The sequence below is a fragment of the Exophiala spinifera genome (assembly GCF_000836115.1).
Source record: "Exophiala spinifera strain CBS 89968 unplaced genomic scaffold supercont1.7, whole genome shotgun sequence".
Taxonomy (NCBI): domain Eukaryota; kingdom Fungi; phylum Ascomycota; class Eurotiomycetes; order Chaetothyriales; family Herpotrichiellaceae; genus Exophiala; species Exophiala spinifera.
In genome coordinates, this window is record NW_015622519.1 from 1,651,569 (window position 1) to 1,674,673 (window position 23,105).

The 23,105-nt window shown below is 51.3% G+C and overlaps 9 protein-coding genes across 9 annotated transcripts; 6 read left to right on the plus strand and 3 right to left on the minus strand.

The window, feature by feature from the left end:
• Window positions 1–4: 4 nt before the first annotated feature.
• PV08_09592 (uncharacterized protein) lies at window positions 5–857 on the plus strand (the record flags this gene model as incomplete). Its single annotated transcript, XM_016383908.1, has 2 exons — window positions 5–288; window positions 344–857. 2 exons carry the CDS (start codon window positions 5–7, stop codon window positions 855–857), a joined length of 798 nt encoding a protein of 265 aa, XP_016232531.1.
• Window positions 858–1,155: 298 nt separating this feature from the next.
• PV08_09593 (uncharacterized protein) lies at window positions 1,156–2,651 on the plus strand (the record flags this gene model as incomplete). The annotated part of the gene is made up of 2 exons (XM_016383909.1): window positions 1,156–1,417; window positions 1,474–2,651. 2 exons carry the CDS (start codon window positions 1,156–1,158, stop codon window positions 2,649–2,651), a joined length of 1,440 nt encoding a protein of 479 aa, XP_016232532.1.
• Window positions 2,652–3,292: 641 nt separating this feature from the next.
• On the minus strand, window positions 3,293–7,490 carry PV08_09594 (uncharacterized protein; the record flags this gene model as incomplete). Its single annotated transcript, XM_016383910.1, has 2 exons — window positions 3,293–7,250; window positions 7,348–7,490. The coding sequence occupies 2 exons, from the start codon at window positions 7,488–7,490 to the stop codon at window positions 3,293–3,295; spliced, it is 4,101 nt and encodes a 1,366-aa protein (XP_016232533.1).
• Window positions 7,491–8,324: 834 nt separating this feature from the next.
• PV08_09595 (uncharacterized protein) lies at window positions 8,325–9,839 on the plus strand (the record flags this gene model as incomplete). Its single annotated transcript, XM_016383911.1, has 1 exon — window positions 8,325–9,839. The coding sequence occupies one exon, from the start codon at window positions 8,325–8,327 to the stop codon at window positions 9,837–9,839; it is 1,515 nt and encodes a 504-aa protein (XP_016232534.1).
• A 243-nt stretch (window positions 9,840–10,082) lies between these two features.
• PV08_09596 (uncharacterized protein) lies at window positions 10,083–10,808 on the minus strand (the record flags this gene model as incomplete). Its single annotated transcript, XM_016383912.1, has 1 exon — window positions 10,083–10,808. One exon carries the CDS (start codon window positions 10,806–10,808, stop codon window positions 10,083–10,085), a length of 726 nt encoding a protein of 241 aa, XP_016232535.1.
• A 1,001-nt stretch (window positions 10,809–11,809) lies between these two features.
• On the minus strand, window positions 11,810–12,121 carry PV08_09597 (uncharacterized protein; the record flags this gene model as incomplete). The annotated part of the gene is made up of 1 exon (XM_016383913.1): window positions 11,810–12,121. One exon carries the CDS (start codon window positions 12,119–12,121, stop codon window positions 11,810–11,812), a length of 312 nt encoding a protein of 103 aa, XP_016232536.1.
• Window positions 12,122–12,497: 376 nt separating this feature from the next.
• Window positions 12,498–14,518, plus strand: PV08_09598 (uncharacterized protein; the record flags this gene model as incomplete). Its single annotated transcript, XM_016383914.1, has 5 exons — window positions 12,498–12,685; window positions 12,753–13,100; window positions 13,155–13,380; window positions 13,614–13,868; window positions 13,940–14,518. 5 exons carry the CDS (start codon window positions 12,498–12,500, stop codon window positions 14,516–14,518), a joined length of 1,596 nt encoding a protein of 531 aa, XP_016232537.1.
• Window positions 14,519–15,478: 960 nt separating this feature from the next.
• Window positions 15,479–16,270, plus strand: PV08_09599 (uncharacterized protein; the record flags this gene model as incomplete). The annotated part of the gene is made up of 3 exons (XM_016383915.1): window positions 15,479–15,781; window positions 15,841–15,906; window positions 15,974–16,270. 3 exons carry the CDS (start codon window positions 15,479–15,481, stop codon window positions 16,268–16,270), a joined length of 666 nt encoding a protein of 221 aa, XP_016232538.1.
• A 687-nt stretch (window positions 16,271–16,957) lies between these two features.
• PV08_09600 (uncharacterized protein) lies at window positions 16,958–22,252 on the plus strand (the record flags this gene model as incomplete). The annotated part of the gene is made up of 5 exons (XM_016383916.1): window positions 16,958–16,993; window positions 17,048–17,068; window positions 17,167–17,193; window positions 17,246–21,844; window positions 21,896–22,252. The coding sequence occupies 5 exons, from the start codon at window positions 16,958–16,960 to the stop codon at window positions 22,250–22,252; spliced, it is 5,040 nt and encodes a 1,679-aa protein (XP_016232539.1).
• Window positions 22,253–23,105: the final 853 nt, after the last annotated feature.

Sequence of the window (23,105 nt, forward strand, 5' to 3'; positions counted from 1 at the left end):
AATCATGAGGGAAATCTCTGTAGCTGATGATCTACTCCTAGGAGCGAACAAATGTCCTGTTTGTGGCAGTGACCCTCGTACACATCCCGGACTGCGGTTCAAGATCAACACGAAATGCTATCACCGAATATGTGAAGGTTGTGTAGATCGAAACTTCTCCAGTGGCAAAGCCGAATGCCCCGTAGCAGGGTGCCATGTGAATCTCTGGAAACGAGAATGGCGACCACAGACTTTTGAAGATCTCAAGATCGAGCGCGAAGTGGAAATTCGGAAGAATGTGGGCAAGACGTATGTTTTTCATTCCTTCGTCACTTTGAGGACCCTGTCTAATTTTTGACACTAGTCTCGACCGTCGGGAAGAGGAATTTGAAACAAAAAGAGACTACGATGATTATCTCGAACTGAAAGAAGAGCTCATCATGAACCTAGTCCTCAAGATCGACGTCCAAGCTACAAGACGAAAGCTGAAGGACTATGCCATCGCAAATGGTATCAAAACGGATACCAACGAAACCACAAATGATCCTGGAACGACAAGACCAGTGAAACGACAGAATGTGCCTAAGGATGCCGCAGATCCAAGTGGCTTAATCAAGGGCTTGAAGCCGGTGATCGCGCCCCAACCCAAGGCGCCTTACGATCCATTCATGGGCATGCCACGGACGAGAGACTACTATCAAGTCAAGGAGAGCTATATTAGCCGTGCAAAGGGAAAACCTGCGGAAGCTATGTCTGCCGCTGGATACGACTTTCATCAATACATGGACGAGTGTCTTTGGCGGGCTTTTGCCGGGCTGGGGGTGTTCATAGAAGATGAGATGGGTAGGAAGCCTGTGCATGTCCCGGTGCAGCACTGAGATTCACCGCGCGTACCATCTGATTGGAAATTTCCAACTTGACACGCGGGACATCTAGTACTGCTGAAGCGCAGACAGCGCACGTTCACAAGATTTCACTGCTCTCGGACTCCTCGTACTGTAGCAAAATGTGGACCAGCGCCGAGTTCGTGGTTATGTAAGCACCGATGCCAAGATTTCCACGATTTTGAAGTTTCTCCCACAGCAGCAAAGCGTCGACGGCAGCGCAGGCGCAGGCAATAAACGAGACTACCAACACCGTCCTCGTCAATATCGTCTCAGCTACAATACCGTCGTCATGCCGGGCCCTTCAAACACCCTGTTGATCGAAGGATCGTTCTCCGAGCTTGCAGAGGAGTTGGCGCAGTACCTCGACACCCTCGCGAAATCCGACGAAGGAGCGGGCGTCCAAGCGGACGTTGCGCAATACCTACACCAAATTCGCGAGGCAGAACAATCGCAAGAGTCTGTGGACGAGGCGTCGGTACAACAGCAAAAAGATGAAGTGCTGAAAAAGATTGTAACAAAGGCCTCGATCCTGAATTCTGCTCCTGAACGAGGTATGGACATCTCGCCCCGGTCAACTGATGCTGCATAGATAATGACATCCCTACAGAATTCACCGCAGCCTATAACCTCCTCATCAGCCTCTCGCTCCAGTCACGAAATTCCGAACAATTCTTCGCGCGGATATGCCAGTATCTGTCCGAGCAGCCCCTTACATCCTCTCCTACCTTCGGCTCCTCTCTCGCCCTCCAAACCCTTACGACCATATTCAACGTTCTTCCTCTTGCCAGTGACGCCCGTTATCACGTTTTCCTTGCTGTATTGAAAGTCATCAAATCCTCCGCCTCTGCACAGATATTCGAGGCCTTAATACCGCAATTGGAGACGAATATTCCGACTTGGCTATCAACTTGGCAACTGGACGACGAGGACGCCCGTACCCTGTACCTGACCGTGGCCGACGTGGCATCTGAGACTGGCCACGATGATCTGCATTACAAATATCTGCTCGATGCGCTCGAGACCATCCCACCCGAGTCGTCGGCCGAGCAAGAAGCCCTAGATCTCGCCAAACGCACGCTGAGAACCGCTCTCATCAACCCGAACGTGACAGACTTCACCCCGCTGACCGTCAACGATGCCATCCAGGCGATTCGAAAGTCGGACAACAACCTTTTCGAACTTCTCGAGATCTTCTCCTCGGATGACTACTCCTCATACACCGATTTCCTCGAGACAAATGACTTGGCGTCGCTGGGCATTCCGGAAGAGAGCGCTGAGGCCCTGACCAACAAGATTCGCCTCCTGACTCTTGCCAGCATCGCTGCCTCCTCGACAACTCGCTCCGTGCCATACTCCACAATTGCGTCAGCTCTCCAAGTCCCGAGCGAGGATGTGGAAATGTGGGTGATTGATGCCATCCGTACCGGTCTCGTCGAGGGCAAGCTGAGTCAGCTCAAGCAAGAATTCCTCGTCCAGCGCGCAACCTACCGTGTTTTCGGAGAGAAGCAGTGGGCGGAGATCCAAGGACGCCTGATGGTTTGGCGTCGCAGTCTCGAGAGCGTCCTGACCGTGGTGAAGGCCGAGAAGGAACGCTTCGCTCGCGAGGGACCTGGCGGCGGCGACTCTGGCATGAACGGATTTGGAGATGGCGAGGGCCATGCGCAAAGAGGCGGCGGTGACAGACAGAGACGGCAGGGCGGTGGTGGTCGTGGCGGTGGCCGAGGCGGCCAACACCGTGACCAACAGGGTCCCAGGGAGGTCGAGGCCGTGGGTGGTGGAGACTAGGAATCTTTCGCCGTGCCCGTCGGCAGTGCTGCATATGTCAATGGCGTGGGCTTCGCGCGGAGCTTCGAACGGTTGTGTTAAAAAGAGGCACATGGCGTCCCGTGGAATCACGCGAAGGTGGGCAGGCAAATGTTGTGCACTAAAGATACGTCGGAGTGACCTCGCTCCTTCGGGTACGCATCAACAAAGGCTTTGAGACAAGAAAGTCCATGTTCTTTCTCACTCCATGACTGACGCACGCACGAACCATGTACACCGGGGCTTACCCTTATGACACCCCTGGCCGTCCCAGGATCACTCATCCACGCAGCATCAGCCAGCACCACTATCGTACCGCAATAAAATAGATATGATATCCGATACAAGATGATTGAACGGAGAAGAACGTTAAAATTATCACTGCGAATCTGTCGCCCTCTCTTTTCAGAATCAAAAGGGCACAGCAGTTCTGAAGCTTCGTGCCGGTTTGCTGCTCTGTTCCCTATTCTGTGCTCAAGTAGCTCACATCAAATTTGAACTCCACACTATATAGCCAGGTATTCTTTCGTTTCTCACGACCGCATCGAAACTTTCAAGTTCTTTTTTGTACATTGGGAGGTCTGTCTAAACAGGCCTCAAGAAGATCAATTGAACTATTTCGCTCAAGTTTGTTGTGCTGGCGCCGGACGTGGGCTTCCTTGAGCGCCAGATCCTGCGCCGCCACCAGCGCCGTTGACGTTAATGTTGCTCTGGCTGCTGCCGCGCTGATCCCTCGGAGTTGCACTCCGGCTCATCTGTCCCTGGTTTGTGTGTTGACTGACCGGCCGAGCCATGTTCATCACAGGAGAGTTGCTCATTCCATTGGGAATCATGCCTGGTTGCATTTGACCCTGCATGCCTCTGACCCCGTGTTGCTGTGCCTGCTGCATGCGCATCCGCTGATTGTACTGTTGGATTTGTTCCTGGGTCATCATCGACTGTCCGAATTGAGCAGCAGCTGCTGCCGCAGCGGCTGCATTCGAGGCATGGTTGCCAGCGTTGACAGCACCAATGGCAGCATTCAAGGCTGCTTGATTGTGAGGCTGATGCCTTTTTTGCGCCTGTCCTGCCGCAGCAGCGGTAGCCTGTTGCTGATACTGGGTGATCTGTTGTGAAGCAAGGCGGTTAACATCGTCATCTGAAAGATTCGGGTGATGTTCGCGAATCTTATTCGCGATCTGCGTGAGGACAGGAATGTGGCCACTTGACAAAGCTTGACCGGAGTTAGCGGTCGCAGGACGAGGTGATGCGGATGCATGGCTCATATTGGCCGGAGACCCCACGCCATTGGCACTGCCCATCGCAGCCATATAAGCCGCATTGTTGATACCTTTTCCAGCCGCTAGAGCAGCATTCGTGTTGTTAGGCGACGAATGTGCGCCGTTCTGTGCCTGTTGTGCTTGTCGCATCAACTGCTCCTGCTGAACACGGCTTGCTTCCTGAAGTATACGCATTTGTTGTGGAGAGGTCGCAGCTCCACGGGCCGCCATTTGTGCTTGCATCTGGGCCTGCATCTGTGGTGTGAGCTTCGGTCCGACCATGCCAGGAGCCAACTGCATATTCTGCTGCATTGCAAGCATAGGGTGGCGAGGTTGACCGTTTGGCACCTGCATACCGCCGTTTGGTATTGCGGGCATACCGCCAGCGGAAGGAGGTCCACGCATATTGGGGGCGCCAGGAGGCATACCATTTGGCATGGTGTTGGGCTGAGAATTCTGGCTCCGCTGCTGTTGAGCGGTAGCACGTTGGTGGGCAATTAGCTGCTGTCGGTATATCTCCTGTCGTTCTGCTATCTTCGCTTCCCGTTCCTGCTTGAGTTGCGAAAATTCAGCTGGAGTTTTATAAGATGGCTTGGGAACATTTGCATCATTGACTTTGCGCATTGCAGCAAGGTCGGCCTGGTGTTGCTGCTTTTGGAGGGCAGCTTCGCGTTTCTTGGCCAATTTGCGCATAGCGTCGAGCATCGCGAGATGTCGTTGTGTCCGTTTTCGTTCGACACGGACTGGCTGAGTCGTCCTCTTTCTGACAGGAATCTGTACATTCGCCCCCGCTCTTCGTTGGGCTTCCTCGATTTGTGCCGCCACATGCCTACCAGCAGCCTCAATCCTGCCGGAATAGGTTTTGAAGTAGGCAGTTTTGGACATGTCTGCAGGAAGGCCCTCCAGACCAATCCATCTCTCAAAGCATTCCCAAGGAGTTCTACGATCAGCTCCTGACGTGTACGAACCCCGAGGAGTTAGACAACTTGAGATCAGCGACCAGTTGTACGAATAATCTTTAACAAGTTTCCTAAGCTCGTCGTCCTCTGCGTGAGTCCACTGAGAAGAACTCCTGGTCTCGAAGAATGCTTGAGTGGGCATAGGATGCTCTGATGGAGGACGGAACGAATGGCCAGGATGGATCCTGTCCCTTATGGGCTTGTTCTCTGGCATGAACAACGCGACGTTACTATCCTCAGCTGGAAGAGGCGCAGATTTCTTCTTTGGCGACATTTCGAGCTCGTACTCATATCGACTCCGTTTAATAGGCGGTCGGTAGTCTTTGACTGGTAACTTCTCGGTGGCCCACCTCGACACAGGTACGATATCCGTCTTCCATTTCGCGTCCAGGCGCTCGGCTAGGTTCGACTTCGCAACCTCAAATTCGATGGCCGATGGCCGATACAAAGGCAGCTCATTCAGAAGCTTGTCCAAAGCAGGTGTATGATCGACAGGGAAGTTGAATTCGGAAGAACCAAGAGAAAAGAGAGCAGCGGGGGCCACGGTCATTGGGAGATCTCGAAGATCTGCAATATCATCGCTGATGGAGTCATCCTCATTTGAGGGCATCAACTCCGGAGTTGGATGTGAAGAAGCGTCAGGGATTGGAAGATCCTCCATGTCGACATCCTCAGGCTCTTCTTGCTTGTTCAAGATCTTTGGTGGTCGAACCTTTACCTGCAGGCGAGAACGCTCCTCAGGTGAACTAGCCACCCACTCCGCACAGCTTTCTGCAAGACTTCGCGCGGCGGCGAGTTTCCATTTTCGCTCTTCCCTAAAGTCTGTCCGCATCCATTTCATGTGATCCAACAAGTAGTCCCAGTGGGAGGTGGGCCTTGGAGCTTCATCTGCTCGTTTGTATTGTCTCAAGGCCCATCGTTGTTTTTCTTGTAGCTGATACAGGCGCTTCAGGATTCTGCATTCAGCCGACAACTCATATTCGACGAGATGATCGGTTGTGGTTAAAGTCTTGTGAGCGTTTTGGATAAGATAAGTCATAGACGTCTGCCGTGACATAGAATGGGCCTTGTTCTCAAATAGCGTATACAGATAATCTCTGTCCTTCGGAGCATTCTTTGGCGTTTCACGGTTGTCAAGACGCTCCAATGCAAGCCGCCCATCGTCAGCAGATGACTTCGGTGGCTTAGCGAAAACCACGGTTGACAGCCGGCTTCGTTCTCTATCGCGACGGTCACCAATTCGGGGATCCGAAGTTGACATGCCAAATGAGTCACGGTGCGTCGTTGATTGTGGAGAATCGCCTTGGGGTGTGGTTGCTTTGGGGGTTTCACCAAGGATTTCCGATACGGATTTCTTCTGCAATACCCCGGAAGATATTCTGGTCGCACGCTTTGGAGGTTCGGGTCCCGACGGGGTGGTTGAAAGTCCACGTTTCGGTGTACCAGCAGCAGTCATCTGAGCAGGACTTTCCACTATTCCGGTATTCGGTCGTGGTTTAAAATAGGATTCGACATCGGTAGTATCGACACGCACGCTTGGTTTCTTGGACACGGTACCGTCCTCCGCGATCGATTCGCTCGTGTCTGCATTGGCAGCAGATTCTAGAGATACTGTCTGCTGGTCCATGTCACCATTATTTAGTGGTGATCGCTCCGAATCCGTGCGGAAACCATGACCCTCTTTCCGTTGCTGAGGTGCATCTGCTGTACTTGGGTGGAGATCCACGCCGGGGCTCGTGCCGGGTGAGCCTGCCGTTGGAGCAGGCGTGATAGCAGACTCCGGTCCATTTGTTGACGCTGGGGAGGATTGCGGTTCGGCGACAGGAGGAATAGGCGCGAGGACTGGAGGGCTTCGACTGCGCCCTTGCTCAATGGGAGGCTCGAGTGTCGCGACAGTGGGAGTTCCGTCTCTTGCAGCATCATTGGTTTCCGCAGAAGAGGCGTTTGTCCCCTCTTCAGGCGGTCTTGGACGCGGTACCGGCGTAGGCGACTTGGACGATCCATTGACAATAGACTCTTTGATTCCGAGGGCAGGCGCTTCTTGTTGCGGTACTGCTACCGCAGAACTCTGCTCTGGTTTAGTAAGACTATCATCTCCTCCATCTACTGTTTGCTGCGGTGCAGTATGGGCCTCTTGATCGACTTCTTCCCGGAGGAGTGTTGGTGGTTCTGCGATCGTAGCCTTGTTGCCATCTTTAGGACGTGACGGCGACGAGAGATTGCTCTTAGGAAGGGAAGATTGTTGTGAGAGAGGGCTGCCGATCGAAACTACTGTCGTGACAGGAGCTGAGAGTTTCGTCTGTCGAGATAGAAGGGTTATATGGGTTCTCGGTGGGAGTGTCGCTTCATTGAAGAGTCGACCGCTGCAGAAGAGTGAGCCAAAGCAAGCGAGATAGGCAGCATATTTGCTGCAGTCGCCAGAGTAACTTTTGAAACAGGGAAGCGACACGGGAAGTGTACCTTTCTAGGTCATTTGCATCTTGGAAAGCCTGTAACTTTTGGTTGTACGCCGGGTCCTCGGGCAGGAGAGGATACGCGGCGACAGAGAAGAGTTCAGACAACTTTCGCTTCCTCGACCACAAACATCTTCTATAATTCACCATAATATATCAGCATGGTCCTTGAAAGACGTGGAATCACATGGATCGCTTCAAAAAAGGTTTACTGACTGTGCTTCAGACTTTTTCGAGCGCAACTGCTCGACGTGCATTGCATCAGTCACAGCAGCGGTTGAAAGTCATCGAATTAATTGCTGAAAATTGGAGGAGACTCAGTTGAGAGTAGCTGGAGATGAATGATCGTCTCGAATTGAATTGTTTGGGCGCGTTGTGGTGGATTTGAGGCTGTTGAAGATGGCGAGCTGGCTGGAGGATGTGTCCAAATGAGATGTTGTTTGGGAGCACAGCGAGTCAGTGCAGGCGCAGGCGGGCAGCGAGAATGGAGGGAGTTGGAGGCTGCATGAGGTCAAAGTACGGGCAAGGGGGGGGACGAGCGAGAGGCCACCGGGACCAGGGACTACTGGGCATTCTGCGCAACTGGCGCTATTACAGCGACATCCCTCACCACTAGCCCTACCCAGGGATGCTTAGGTGCCCTCCCTGGTGCCTCTCTTTGGTGCCTCTCCCTGCCCAATAATCCTCGCCTAGTGAACCTAGTTAGTGAGCCTTACTCCATCCTCACTTCATCCATAAGCCAAAATTTTTCTGATAGGCGTTGCCGCTAGTTGGACAGGCAAACCTCCAATATCACTCTTTCAACCAGGTCCTCTCCCATCCGTGCGAACAGGATCTTGCTTTGAGCCGTCGGTCCACGCTCGTGCCTCCTCTTACGACTTGGCCTGGTCGTACTCGTGCGCTGAAGCATTCTGGTGTTCCGGTGTCCAAATTGCAGATCTTCCTTCGACCCTAGTTTTTCACTTCGGCTCAAGAAAATTTCACATGGCGGGCAAAAGAAAAAGGGAGACAGATTCCAGCACCAGCAAATCTGTCACGAATGGTTCTGCTCTGTCTAAGCCTGCTCCGAATGGGGATCCAAAGTCCTCAAAAGTACCCAAAACACATGGACACATCGATGTCAAGACAACCGCACCGGTTATCCAGATCATAGCAGGCTCCTACGAGCGAGTCCTGCACGGCGTTACCGCCTCGATATCAAATTTGTCCGCGTCAGACTCAACTGCAGCAGTCCAATTTGCAGACACATTTCTCTTCAATGCACACGCTTCTGCTGTACGATGTCTGGCACTCTCACCGCTACCAGAGCCAGGCCTGTCCGATGCCCAAGGTGTCTATCTCGCTACGGGTGGATCCGACGAGAAGATCAATGTGTACAGCCTTGCAGTATCACCGGTCTCGGAGAACGACAAGATCCCTATGCCCACGCTTGGGAACAACACCATCTCAGAAAACCCGAGAAACAGAGAGCTAGGAACATTGCTCCAGCACTCATCCAACATCACGTGCCTCTACTTTCCAACAAGATCGAAACTGCTCGCCGGCTCAGAAGACAACACCATCTCCGTGACGAGACTGCGTGACCTCGAGGTAGTCTCGACGATCAAAGCACCAAGGCCAAAGGTCCAAGGCCAACCCAGTGGCGACACAGCACCTCCTGGAGCCACCCCGGCAGGCATAAACGACTTCGCCGTTCATCCCAGCATGAAGCTAATGGTCAGCGTGGGTCGGGGCGAGCGCTGTATGCGACTCTGGAACCTCGTCACTGGCAAGAAAGCCGGTGTCCTGAACTTCAGCCGCGATATTCTACAAAGCGTGAAAGAGGGCAAGTACAGCAGTGGCGAAGGTCGTCGGATACAATGGAGTCCTGATGGGAGCGAGTTTGCCGTGTCGTTTGAACGCGGCGCCGTCGTCTTCGGCGAGGATTCCAAGCCGAGGTGCAAAATTCTGCCTCAGCCTCTCACGAAACTGCACCAGATCTGTTATCTCACCTTGACTGCTGCTTCCGACGAGAAAGTAACACTACTAGCAGCTTCGACGGAAGATGGCAGGGTGGTGTTCTACGGCCCCAGCAACGCTACATCTACGACCAATGGAGAGAAGTCGAATGATGGTGCAATCCCAGATGCAATCTGCTATGCCTCGATAGGTGGCACGTCTGCGGGCATTAGTACCCGTATCAAAGACTTCGAGATCATTCTTCTGCCTAATAATGCATCCCCGGCGGCGAGAGACATGATTATCGTCGCCGCAAGCAGTGACGGCACAATCCGGCTAATACACGTTCCTACACCCGAACTGATGGACGCGACTAAGAGCCTCAAACCAGTACAATTAGGCAAAGTGATCGGGATATATGCGACCAGCAGCAGGATTACCTGTATGAAAGCGTTTCTGATGCAACCACCAACAGAGATGGAGGATGACATGGAAGACGATGAAGAGGAATTCGGAGGCTTCGATAGTTCAAGCGAAGAGAGTTCCGGAGACAGCAGTTGAACATGAGGTAGATAACAATGTGGAAAGATATTTATTGGTCTCGACTTGAGATCATTACCTCTACCAATTCTGCAGAACATTAGAGTGTTCCCGCCATGTAGTGACCGTCCCAGGAGATGAGTTAGGTTTCGGCGATGCTGTAAGGACGAAGGAGCAAAAGGATATAGAGTCCATGACCATGCTTATCGGATGCTATCGAACAAGCCCTCTTCAGCGATGAGGGCCGTTGGCCGCGTTAGGGCGTCATGAACTTTCGGTCGGCATGTGCTTCTGCTCCGGGGCGGGCTGCGCTGGCGAGATGCCCTTTTCTTCTAGAGCCTTGACGAGACGCTCGTACACCTCGTCGACTGTCGCATCCGCAGATACCTTGATCACTCTACCCTCCTGGGCAAAGTGATCCACCACCGGCATGCTCGTCTCGACAAATGTCTTGAACCTCTTGACAATGCTCTCTTCGTTGTCATCCGATCTGCCGCTCGTCTTGCCTCTGTTCAACAACCGCGCCCTCATCACTTCCTCCGGGCAGTCAAGGAAGACTGTACATTTGGAAGGGCATACAGTTTGCTCGAAAAAGACAGCTTGGTCCATCTTGCGAGGGAATCCGTCGATCAAGAATTTGCCTGCGCCGTCATCTTGCAAGTTTGCCCGCATTGCATTCTCCAGAAGCTTGACCGTAACTTCCATTGGCAGGATGAGCCCTTCTTTGATGTAGTCCTTGATGAGTTGCCCATATTTGCTTTCCGGGTTATTTTGCTCTTCTCTCAGCAGATCCCCCGCCGAAAGGTGTACAAATCCGAAATCCCGCACCAAATTGGCGGATTGTGTGCCTTTGCCAGCGCCAGGTCCGCCGAGGATGAAGAGAACCGTGACCTTTTGAGGGTCGAATACAGGAGAGACGTTGCTGGACGCCAGCGGAGGGTCTGGTTGAGTCACAGGGGACGTGCCTGAGGTGGGATCGATCGTTGCCATCTTGAAGCAGGTCTTCGATCAGCTCTCGGTGTGAGCTTTTCGGCGATTCTCGTTCACTTGTTGCCCGGTTCTTCGCTTCACAAGCAATATGTATGTGCCGGAACTAAGGAGGAACAGACCAAGGAAGGGAAGGAAACTTAGCTGCGCTCCTTGCCCACCTGGTGGAGGTCGTTTGGGGTTTGGCGGTGATGAGTAGAAACGCAATGAAGACGGATGTGTCTGCCGCAGAGGCAATGCTGTATGCCTACTCAGATATCTAGGTGCAAGAAACGCTCTCATCACTTGTCGTAGAACGAACGATGGACTCAGTACTCCGTAGATTGTTGGTAACTTAAATATGGTGGACAGGTACAGCTGGTTGAGAGATACACACATAGTATGGGCAAAACTTTAATGACGGAACCATAGCACTATTTGAAGCCACAAGCCACATGCAATCTGGCCCCGATAAGGTCGAAGGCGGCAGGCACGGTGTACGAATACGAGATCACGTGATGATAGAGTTGTGTGGTTGTAGCGGCGTGAAGAGAATTGATTGATGAACTGAAAAATAGCAAATCGCTGCTATATGTACGTAGAAGCATACAAGCCAGTGTAGCAGTCGGAAACAAGTATATCCGATCCCGACGCTAAGATCACAGCGGGAGGCTTGATCAATCCAACAACGACGACAACAAAGACAGCATACAAGCACCCGGCTGGTAATTGAACCGCTTCCGTCCAAGTTACGTGCTTCAAGACGCCCTTTTAAGACTGCTATGGGATGGATACATGATATGAGTAAAAAGAGCGACTGTCAAATCAGTCGAGAAGTGAGTAAAACAGGTAAAACAGGTAAAACAATGATAGATGTATAACAAGACATGTAAAGATCTAAACGACGCATAGGGGGGCAAATCTCTTCTTCTAACAGCATAGAATTGAAAGTGGCACATTATGAAGTATTCAGTCGAGACGGCCGCACAGTGGAAACAGAGAGCAATGGTTGTGTCGCTGTGCGCTTAGTAGATATATCGGAAACCTCTCTTCTCCTTGTCTGTCAAATCTCCCAACATGTCAACATCCGACACAGGTGGCAGAGGGCCTTCTGTGCGGTCGCGATGTCTGTTTTCGTACCAGCAACCGGCGCCGTAAATACACAGGCATAAAAGGGCAGCGACTTCGAAGCCCAAAATTGCGTTGTATCTAGTGGAATAGTTGGGGGCCGAGCGAGCGAGAAACACCTGTGAACCGATGATGTTGGCAACGCAGTACGCGATGAAAATAACGCCCATGACCGTGAGCTTCTTCGTATGCCCGCCGCAGTTGGCCATTGCTAGTGAGACAGATGTTGCATATTAGCTAGGCCAGGAGAGTCAGTGTTAACGGCGTGGCATCAGACCCGCAGCAGTGAGTGGGTCTTGCCGTCGCTAGCGGCTACTTGCTTCACTACACGTACTGTACAATACTACAAGATATGCCCTGTCCTATTGTAGTACCCGTGGAACCGTTAAGTTGCGCCCATGGAAGCAAATACCGGGCCGCCTGCTCGACCAATAGAAGCCGAGAAACGATTGCCAGCTAGAGGCCCATCATTGCCGGAAGGCCGATCTCCACCTGCTGGATACGGAAATGCTCAGGAGCACCTCCACAGATCCAAGATAAGACGTCTTTAAATGCGTGACTATTCTGTCACAGACTATCCCGAACATGTCGGGCTTTGACTCCTTATCTCACGCTGATAAGCCCGACCAACAGCGGTTACAGACGCAGCCTTTGCACCTCATTGGGTCCGAGTATCCGACGGAAGGTTATAGTCGAGAAGGTCTTAAGCCTGAGCCAGATTTCCTCGATGCCAGTCTCATGAAAGCCCTCAATCAACACGCGATGGATGGTATGTAAGACGCAAGACATCGCGAGGATGGACAGTAAAGTTGTCAAGACTCTGCGATTCGCGTGTTCTAGGTGTCGTCATCGCAAGAAGTGCGACAATGTTCGACCTGTTTGCAGTCAGTGTCGCAAGGCGGGGGCAGAATGTGCGCAAAGTAAATCACAGACTTCGAACGACTCCATCATCGTGCCACGAAGATACCTTGATTCGCTAGAAGAAAAGGTATCAGAGCTGGAAAAGTACGGAATAGGAGGAATACAGAACCAGTTTCTCAAGTCGCTTGGGAGTTCGCCTCCGCTGATGACCGGAGTTCCTCGGCCGGATTCGCCGCAACACTCGCTATGCTTCACTATTAATACCCCGGGTCTCGGGCAGAATGGCAGACCGGGGTTCGGGAAACCAATACAGTGCGAAGAGTGCATGTAAGTTGAGGGAGCCGTTCACTGTTGGTTGTCCAAGAGATTCATGTTAAACAGCAGCGGAGCATTCCCAACGCAATTTCCATCGGACCTGAACATGACACTACTGGAGGACGTAAGTCGGCCAGCGAAAACTTCCACCATCCAACACACTACAGCCCTCCCAGGACCGTACTGTATTAGCGACTATTGGCACCTTGAACTATACGCAAACGTCTACCTTGCGCATATCCATAAGATCTATCCCTTCCTGGATGAGGACTCAGCTCGCAGGTGGATTATGGTACGCAAGGCATGCCGGAATTTGAGCTGGCGATATAAAGAGTTTTTATTAAACGTGGTGAGCTCTATTGGTGCCTTGGTCTGCAGTTCTTTCAGCGAAGGATGCCCTCGCCTCGCCCGATCAAGAATGTTTTTTTCGAGTGCTTTTTTGAAGTTCCACGGCGATACGATGCAACACGGCCCTGTCATTCGCACGCAGGCATCTCTCTTGTCGGTGCTCCACTCCATGTACAGCGAATCTGCCAAGGATGTCTACCAATTGTTGGAGAAAGCATTGTCCTGCTGCGCAGATATCGAAGTCGACGCGGCACCCGCGAGGAACCTCAGGGTACCGTCTCTTTGAGCCTTCCCTCGATCACGACAGAGGTGGAAGACCAGAATCCACAGGTCAAACGAGACACCATCATGTGTTGCTACAACTTGAATGAGATCATTTCCTTCGCATGGGATCCTCCTCAATCAGCGAAACTAAGCTCGATGGACGACAATGTAAGTTTAAAGCTTTGACAATTGTCTGCTTCCGCTTGTGATCTGAACGCTATTAACTCGATTGTCCGAAGGTATTCATCAGCACTGGTAACGTTGGCCCACAGTCGCTGGATGTCCCTTCACCCTTGGAGCATCTATTCCAGTTGCGTCGCCTGCAAGCCAAGATCCGATTCTTCCATGAATCCACTCGCAAACTGTGCTTCGATCGTCCATTTAAGGCCAAATGGCGGGACGATCTGAAAGCCGATTCGGATGAATGGAAGCAAAACACAATGAGTACGCTTGCCGACCAGGAACTGCTTCTCGCAGTGTACCGTCCAAATTGTATACACAAAGTTTACAGCTATACCATGTGTCTTCTCTTCCAGGACATATCAGCTTTCGCTGGTGTCGACAGTTTCCTCACAATGCTTGTCGCCGCAGCACCCGCATGTCGAAAATTCAAGCTGATGCGAGAAAAGGAAGGGGTTCTTTGGCTATTTAATTGGACAGCAGTAAGCACAGAGGCTTCCCTGATCTTTGTGGTGGCCCTTACTGACGATTTCTGTGCAAGATTCTCTACCAATTTCGTACGGGGATATCACTTCTTTACTGTTTTTGGGCATCTCCAAACCATCAACGCTCTGTCGATTTCACATCACCAGAAGTGACTTGTGCGATGGACGACTGTCTTGTTACTCTCTCGAAATTCGTGGATCGGTGGCAAAGCGCCCAGATATACCGGGACTCCTATCAAACCCTTTTGGATATCTGCCGCACTCACTGGTTTGGTCACGATTCTTTGGACTCATTTCCGTCCGACCAATTCGAGACGATGATAGGCCTCCTCGAAGGGCTGCGTAACGAAATGTTCACCAAATTATTGTAGAGCTGGTCAGAACAATGGTCCATGAGCCGAGGCCAAGTACAGCTGGCTCTGGGTTCCATATGGACAGCTCCTTTGTATTTGACTTGGCTCATTTGAACGATGTACAGTGGCCATTCAACTTTGAAAGTCTTGACAAATAGTACCGCCCTTTTCGAATGAAATCAATGGAAGCATCAATCTCCACGTGGCGTCTCTCGAGATCTAGGGTGCGTAAAAGATTGCATTTACACTGTGCAAGGTCAATTTAAACAATTTTATTGTCTCAGGGAGTAGACTGCCGTCTTTAGATTACCTGAACCCCAGGGGAAGCAATATAGCAAACCAGGGTCTTTGAGAAATTGAAGTTTCCACCACCTGTAGGGCAGGGCCATGATCACGATCGAAACCAAGTTACACATGCTTCACCAGTCTGAGAGGGCCCTTTACGCCATTTAAAGTCCATGAATCTTTGTCGGGGTGGTGTCGGCGTCGGTGGGGCCTGTCGGAGCCGTATCGGAAAACCGTGCGGTATCATGTCGGCAATGTTTTTAGCAAGTTCATTCAAGTCCTGGCGACTGGAGGCTTCGGCAGTCTCTTATACCAACTCTGCTGCTGGACTGTGAAGAGGTTATTGTATCCGACAACTCTGGTCTCCTGATATTTCTTTGTCCCAAAAGTACAACATCATGATTACCAGACTACCTTCATCACAGCGCGTGGCTACCATCAGGAACTATAGTACCGATCGCAATGGAGAATTGACATGTTGAATCGGATTTCCGAATCGGTCCTCATCTCTGCGCCGGACGCAGATATACGGCACTACGAAGCTATCGAGGGAGCAGATCTCCCCAAGACATCGGACTTCAATCTTGTCATTCTGACTGGGGGTACCTGGGATCTTTCAAAAGCTGTCCTAGATCCATGGGTCGCAAAGGTCGTGGACTGGGTCAAAGACTGCGTCAACTTCCCCGATATCAGGGTCATCGGTCTTGTTGGGGTGACCAAGTCATATCGAGAGCATTTGGCGGCACCGTCGCTTTTCGAGAGGGCGGAACATTGGTCAGTACTAAGGGGTTACCGTAAGCCATGTATTAGAGCCTCAGCTGACCACACGGGATGTAGATCGCGGTCGAAAACATCCCTGTAACTCCACGAGGGCGAGAGTTTTTCGAGGGACAGCAAGCTTTGGTATGTCCCATTTGCTTTCTTATCTATCTCCGATATCCACGATTTGATCCACTAACCTTTGGTGCAGCGGCTACATAAATTTCACAAGCGCGTGGTGTCCGTTATTCCTGAAGGATCTCAGCAGCTTGGCGTGAGAGCAGAGATTTTGATCTTGGACTCAAATCAAATATTGACATTCCAAGGTCACCTGGAGATGACAGCAGCTATCTCACAGTCATTTGTTGAGCAAGGTGACACATCGTACCTCACCGACCTGGGCCCGGAAGGTCATGCACGATTGCGAAAATCTCTTGAGGCCGCTCACAATGGAGACCGAACGTTTGCAAGGGCTTTGTCCTGGGCATTTGAACCGTTAAATAAATAATTGGTCGTCCTTTGGTACCACGAGTATGTGGCATGAACGTGCATCGGTGGAGATCCCGTTTTGAAATGCCCTTGTCCCTTCCGCAATCAAGATCCAGTGAAAGAAAATGAACAGTATCTCTGCTTAAGTTCCTTTCCCGGCACGATAGTAGATTATCGTCGGGTTCCGTAGTGCAGGCGACCGCTGGTGAGAGGCTGAACAGTCCCCTTATTCTCAGTCCGCCGTCAGAAGCGTCTTACAGTTGATAGCGGGCGTGAATAGAATTAATTGATTAACTAGAAGTATCAAAGCCGGCGCTGGTATCACAGCCTCTACCAGGTCCAATTAGAGACAGGGGCTCGCGCGCGAAGCCCTGGGTTAAGGGCGGCATCACCCTCTTTCCCGATCTGGGTCACGTACCTTGGCAGTCAGAGAGCGCAGGCAGGCAAGCAAGCGTTTCCCCATAGTAATCTGCGCCGGTGTTCACTTTCCAAAAGGTGTCTCCAGGAGCTCACGATTGAACAATCTCATCACCACGACTACGACCTCTCCATTTTCTTCCTCCGCTTCGTCACGGCTCGGTGGTCTAGCTTCTTCTCTTGTTCTCAACCACGCTCTTTTGTGCCTTGAATATCCTCGACCCGTCGGCCTGCGTGTCGTTTGCTTCGTTTGGGGAGTACATGTGGCCGCAGGGGGCCGGTCGCAATCATGGCGCTTCCTATCAAGTTTACTGAGGTTGCTCTGGTATGTTGGACGAGCTCTTCCATCGATATCGGTCATGCTAACGCTGTCTTGTAGTTGACCAACTTAGAGATAGCGGTAAGTGGGCACATCCTCCTGCTTCGTACTGTAGACGCTCCTTGCTCGCTCTCAACTGGGATACGTTGCGGCATACTGACATCTCTTTCCAACAACAGCAACAGTCAATATCCTTCAACTCTTGTGTAAGTAATTTGCCAAAGCCTGGGAACCGGGGTATGCTGACGCGTGTTGCAGACATTAGAATCGGATCACTTTGTTTGCGTACGACAAAAACTTAATGAACAAGACAAGCCTCAAGTCATAATTGTAAATCTCAAGAACAACAATGAAGTCATCAAACGCGCTATCAGCGCTGACAGTGCCATCATGCATTTCTCCCGCGAGATTCTGGCCCTCAAAGCCCAGGGCCGAACGATTCAAGTTTTCGATCTCGGCGCGAAGGCAAAGCTGAAGTCTACAATCATGAACGAGGACGTCGTCTTCTGGAAATGGTACAGCGAGAGTAGCTTGGGCTTGGTCACTGACACCTCGGTTTACCACTGGGATATTTTTGACCCTACCCAGAACGCTCCCGTCAAGCTATTCGAAAGAAATGCCAACCTCAACGGGTGCCAGATTATCAACTATCGTGTCAGTGATGATGAGCAGTGGATGGTGATTGTGGGTATCTCCCAAAGAGAAGGAAGAGTCGCAGGCACAATGCAGCTTTATTCACGAAACCGTGGCATTTCTCAACACATTGAGGGTCATGCCGCAGCTTTCGGTACCTTCCACGCTGAAGGCAACCCGCTTCCACACAAGCTCTTCACCTTCGCTGTCCGCAACGCTGCTGGCCAGGGTAAGTTGCACGTGGTTGAAATTGATCCCAGCGAGAGCAATACCCGTTTCAACAAGAGAGCGGTTGATGTCTACTTCCCTGATGAGGCTGTGAACGACTTCCCAGTCGCCATGCAGGTATCCAAGAAGTACAGCATCATTTACATGATTACAAAGTATGGGTTCATTCACCTTTACGACTTGGAAACTGCCACATGCATCTTCATGAACCGAATCTCAAGCGAGACCATCTTCGTCACCTGCCCGGACTCCGAGTCCGCCGGTATCGTTGGAATCAACCGAAAAGGCCAAGTCTTATCTGTGAGTGTCGACGAGAATACCATTATCCCATATCTCTTGCAGAATCCGGCAAACTCCGCTCTGGCTGTGAAGTTGGCTTCGAGGGCCGGACTTCCTGGAGCGGATAACTTGTACCAACAGCAGTTTGAGACCTTGTTCTCTCAAGGTAGCTATGCTGAGGCGGCGCAAATTGCTGCGGATTCTCCACGAGGCTTCCTGAGAACCGCCGAAACGATCAATCGGTTCAAGAACGTCCCTCAGCAGCCGGGACAGCTATCGGTCATCTTGCAATATTTCGGCAAATTGCTTGACAAGGGCAAGCTCAACAAGTACGAAAGTGTCGAGTTGATCAAGCCTGTCCTGGCTCAGAACCGTAAAAATTTGCTTGACAAGTGGATGAGCGAAGGCAAATTGGAATCGTCAGAAGAGTTGGGTGATATTGTTCGACTACACGATTTGGAACTGGCTCTGAAGATCTACCGAGAGTCCAATGTTCCCCCCAAGGTTGTGGCAGCCCTTGCTGAAACCGGCCGTTTCGAAGAGATCTTGCCATACTCCCGCGAAACAGGGTACCAGCCAGACTTCACCAGCTTGCTCCAACACATTGTTCGAGCAAACCCTGAGAAGGGTGCTGAATTTGCCACTCAGTTGGCTAACAACGAAGGGGGCCCCTTGGTTGACATTGACAGAGTTGTTGATGTCTTCATGTCGCAGAATATGATTCAGCAAGCGACTGCTTTTCTTCTCGATGCTCTGAAAGATAATCGTCCCGAGCAAGGTCACCTTCAGACGCGCCTTTTGGAAATGAACCTGCTCAACGCCCCGCAAGTCGCAGATGCCATTCTCGGCAACGAGATGTTTTCGTACTACGACAAGACTAGAATTTCTCGACTCTGTGAACAGGCCGGCCTGCTTCAACGTGCTCTTGAGAACACAGATGACACGGAATCGATCAAGCGCATCATTGTCCAGACTGACAAGCTCAACCCTGAGTGGCTCCAGCAGTACTTTGGCCGCATGAGTGTTGAACAATCCCTCGATTGCATGGATGAAATGCTTAAGGTCAACATCCGCCAAAATCTAGCAGCCGTGGTTCAGCTAGCCACTAAATACTCCGACCTTCTGGGTTCGAGCAGGCTTATCTCTTTGTTCGAAAAGCACCGCACTGCTGAAGGTCTTTACTATTACCTTGGAAGCATTGTCAATCTCAGCGAAGACGGTGAAGTTGTCTTCAAATACCTTGAGGCTGCTGTCGCCATGCAACAATTCCAAGAAGTCGAGAGAATCTGCCGAGAAAACAACCATTACAATCCTGAGAAGGTCAAGAACTTCCTGATCGAGGCACGACTGGCGGAACAACTTCCTTTGATCATCGTCTGTGACCGATTCAATTTTGTGAAGGATTTGATCAATTACCTCTACCGCAACCAACAATACAAGTCTATCGAGGTGTACGTCCAGCGTGTGAACCCAGCCCGTACGCCGGCTGTGGTCGGTGCACTACTCGCCCTGGATTGTGAAGAGTCTGTCATCAAGAACTTGTTGTCCTCCGTGGACGCATCTGCTGTGCCGATGGATGAGCTGGTTGCTGAAGTTGAGTCCCAGAATCGACTCAAAATTCTGTTACCATTCCTTGAGTCAACTTTGGCACAGGGAAATCAACAACCTGCAGTCTACAATGCTTTGGCCAAGATCTACATTGACAGCAACCATGACCCGGAGAAATTTCTGAAAGAGAATGACTTCTATGATACGCTAACCGTCGGCAAATATTGTGAAAAGCGGGATCCTAATCTTGCCTACATCGCATACCGAAAGGGGCAGAATGATCTTGAGCTCATCAATATCACAAACGAGAACTCCATGTTCCGGGCTCAGGCTCGCTACCTGCTGGAACGAGCCGACCCAGAAATTTGGGGATTTGTCCTTGCTGAAAACAATGTTCATCGACGATCTCTTGTTGACCAGGTCATTGCGACAGCAGTGCCTGAGTCTAGTGAGCCCGACAAGGTTTCGGTCGCCGTCAAAGCGTTCTTGGATGCAGATCTTCCAGCCGAGCTCATCGAACTGCTCGAGAAGATCATTTTAGAGCCATCTCCGTTCAGTGATAACAGCAGCTTGCAGAATTTGCTCATGCTTACGGCCGCCAAAGCAGATAAGTCTCGCTTAATGGATTATATCCACCGCTTGTCCGAGTTCAATACTGAAGAGATTGCCAATATGTGCATCCAGCAAGGCTTGTATGAGGAGGCTCTTGAAATCTACAAGAAAGTCAACGACCACACTTCTGCTGCAAATGTGCTCGTTGATCATATTGTCAGCATTGATCGTGCTCAAGAGTATGCCGAGCAGGTTGACCTCCCCGAAGTCTGGAGCAAGGTCGCAAAGGCACAGCTCGATGGCCTGCGAGTGAGCGATGCTATCGAGTCATACATCAAAGCCAATGATCCTAGCAACTACAACGAAGTCATCGAGACCGCTACCCACGCTGGCAAAGACGAGGATCTTATCAAATTTCTCAAGATGGCGCGGAAGACTCAGCGAGAACCAGCGATCGATACCGCTCTGGCTTTCAGCTACGCTCGTCTTGATCAATTGCCCGAGCTTGAGGACTTCTTGCGTTCTACGAACGTTGCGGATGTCGAAGCATGCGGTGACAAGGCTTACGAAGAAGGCCTCTACGAGGCTGCCAAAATTTTCTACACCAGCATCTCCAACTGGTCGAAGCTGGCGACCACTCTTGTACACCTCGGCGAATATCAAAATGCCGTCGACTGTGCTCGACGTGCTAATAGCGTCAAAGTTTGGAAGCAGGTCAATGAAGCTTGTGTGGCCAAGAAGGAATTCCGCCTTGCCCAAATCTGTGGCCTCAACCTCATCGTCCATGCAGAAGAGCTCCAGGACCTCGTCAAGCAATATGAGCGTGAAGGATATTTCGAGGAGCTCATTTCGTTGTTGGAAGCTGGTCTTGGCTTAGAACGAGCACACATGGGCATGTTCACCGAGCTTGGGATTGCTCTCTCCAAGTACCACCCTGAGCGGGTGATGGAGCACCTCAAGCTCTTCTGGTCGCGCATCAACATCCCCAAGATGATTCGTGCTTGCGAAGAGGCACATCTCTGGCCGGAGTTGATCTTCCTTTACTGCCATTACGACGAATGGGACAACGCGGCGTTGGCCATGATGGAACGGGCCGCGGATGCTTGGGAACATCATTCGTTCAAAGACATCATTGTCAAGGTGGCTAACTTGGAAATCTACTATCGGGCCCTGAACCACTACCTCCAGGAGCAGCCACTGTTGTTGACCGACTTGCTGCAAGCCCTGACGTCTCGCATTGACGTCAATCGGGTTGTGCGTATGTTTGAAAAGTCGGATAACATCCCCATTATCAAACCATTCCTGCTCAATGTACAGGGTCAAAACAAGCGTGTTGTCAATAACGCCATCCACGATCTCCTTATCGAAGAGGAGGACTACAAGACTCTGAAGGACTCAGTGGAGAACTACGATAATTATGATGCGGTCGAGCTCGCTCAGCGTCTTGAAAAGCACGAACTCGTCTTCTTCCGACAAATCGCGGCACAAATTTACCGCAAGAACAAGAGATGGGAGAAGTCGATTGCACTCTCCAAGCAGGACAAGCTGTTCCGCGATGCGATCGAAACTGCCGCCATCTCGGGCAAGCCAGAAGTGGTAGAAGACCTACTAAGATACGTAAGTTTGACACTATGCAGGAACTACTCAATCGGAGCTAACCTTGTCCAGTTTGTCGACATTGGCAGCCGCGAGTGCTACGTTGGCATGCTCTATGCTTGCTACGACTTAATCCCATACCATGTAGTGATGGAGATTTCATGGCGTCATGGACTGAGCGACTTCACAATGCCATTCATGATCAGCTACATGAGTCAGCAGGCGGCGACCATCGAGCAACTTCGCAAGGACAACGAAGAACGAAAGTCGCGGGAAGTCAGTCAACAGAAGACCGAGGCCACTACACCAATCATTGGTAGCCGTTTGATGTTGACACAAGGTCCAGCAAATATGGCACCACAACCCACAGGATATGCAGCTACCAACGGCATTACACCCCAGCCCACCGGGTTTCCTCGGGCCTTCTAAAGGAGGAAGTCCATGGTGATCCGGGGAAGCTGTCGGGAAGATTCGGTGTTGGTGGGGACGGGGTGGTATCGGAGCAGGCCACGACGCGGTCCTGGAGAGCCTGCGCGACAAATATTCGGAAGAAGATCAATACATACGAGGCAGCAAATCTCCTGTGCCGGACGAGAGTAATTGATGTGGGCGACGAGGCATCGGGAGATAATCACTTTCTGCATTATTTACGGAAGTTCAATTGTAAGATGGCACGAGTACATGGGGATTGGAGGCTCAGCTAGTTCAGGCCTTGCTACGAGCGGCGCGGTGGCTGCCATTCACGGCCTCGGGCGCTGTAGTGGTCAAAACAAAATTATTTCAGAGTTCTACTTGATCAATTGTGAGAGATAAGCGAATGAAGACCTTTTATTAACGCGAGGACGGAGATGTCACTTGGGTGTGTGCTTGTCGCACTCCGTACTGCGTAGTTAGTTAACTAGTACCACCTCCGAGGGAATACAAGGCCCGGAATCCAGAGTCCTGGGTATTGGCCTCGTCATGCGCTACTGGACGTATCGGTCCAAGTGAGATCGGCCTAGTGATCGAGTAGAGGATGCCAGATCTGGTGGGCTAAAGGCTGCCACTGCCAGGCCCGCCGATGCGGCAGAGGGCAATCAATCTTTGAAATCCTTGACCAACATCAAGCTGCAATACTCATTCGACACGAGTGGCCCGTCAGGACCTTATCTCTTGGTGCTGTTGGGATCAATATTGTGACGTGATGGAGTGACGTCTATTGCAGTCTTGGGGACAGGGTAACGATAAGAGAGGACGACGAGACAGATGAGGCTTTTCCGTCCAGCAAAAAGCAATGAAATCA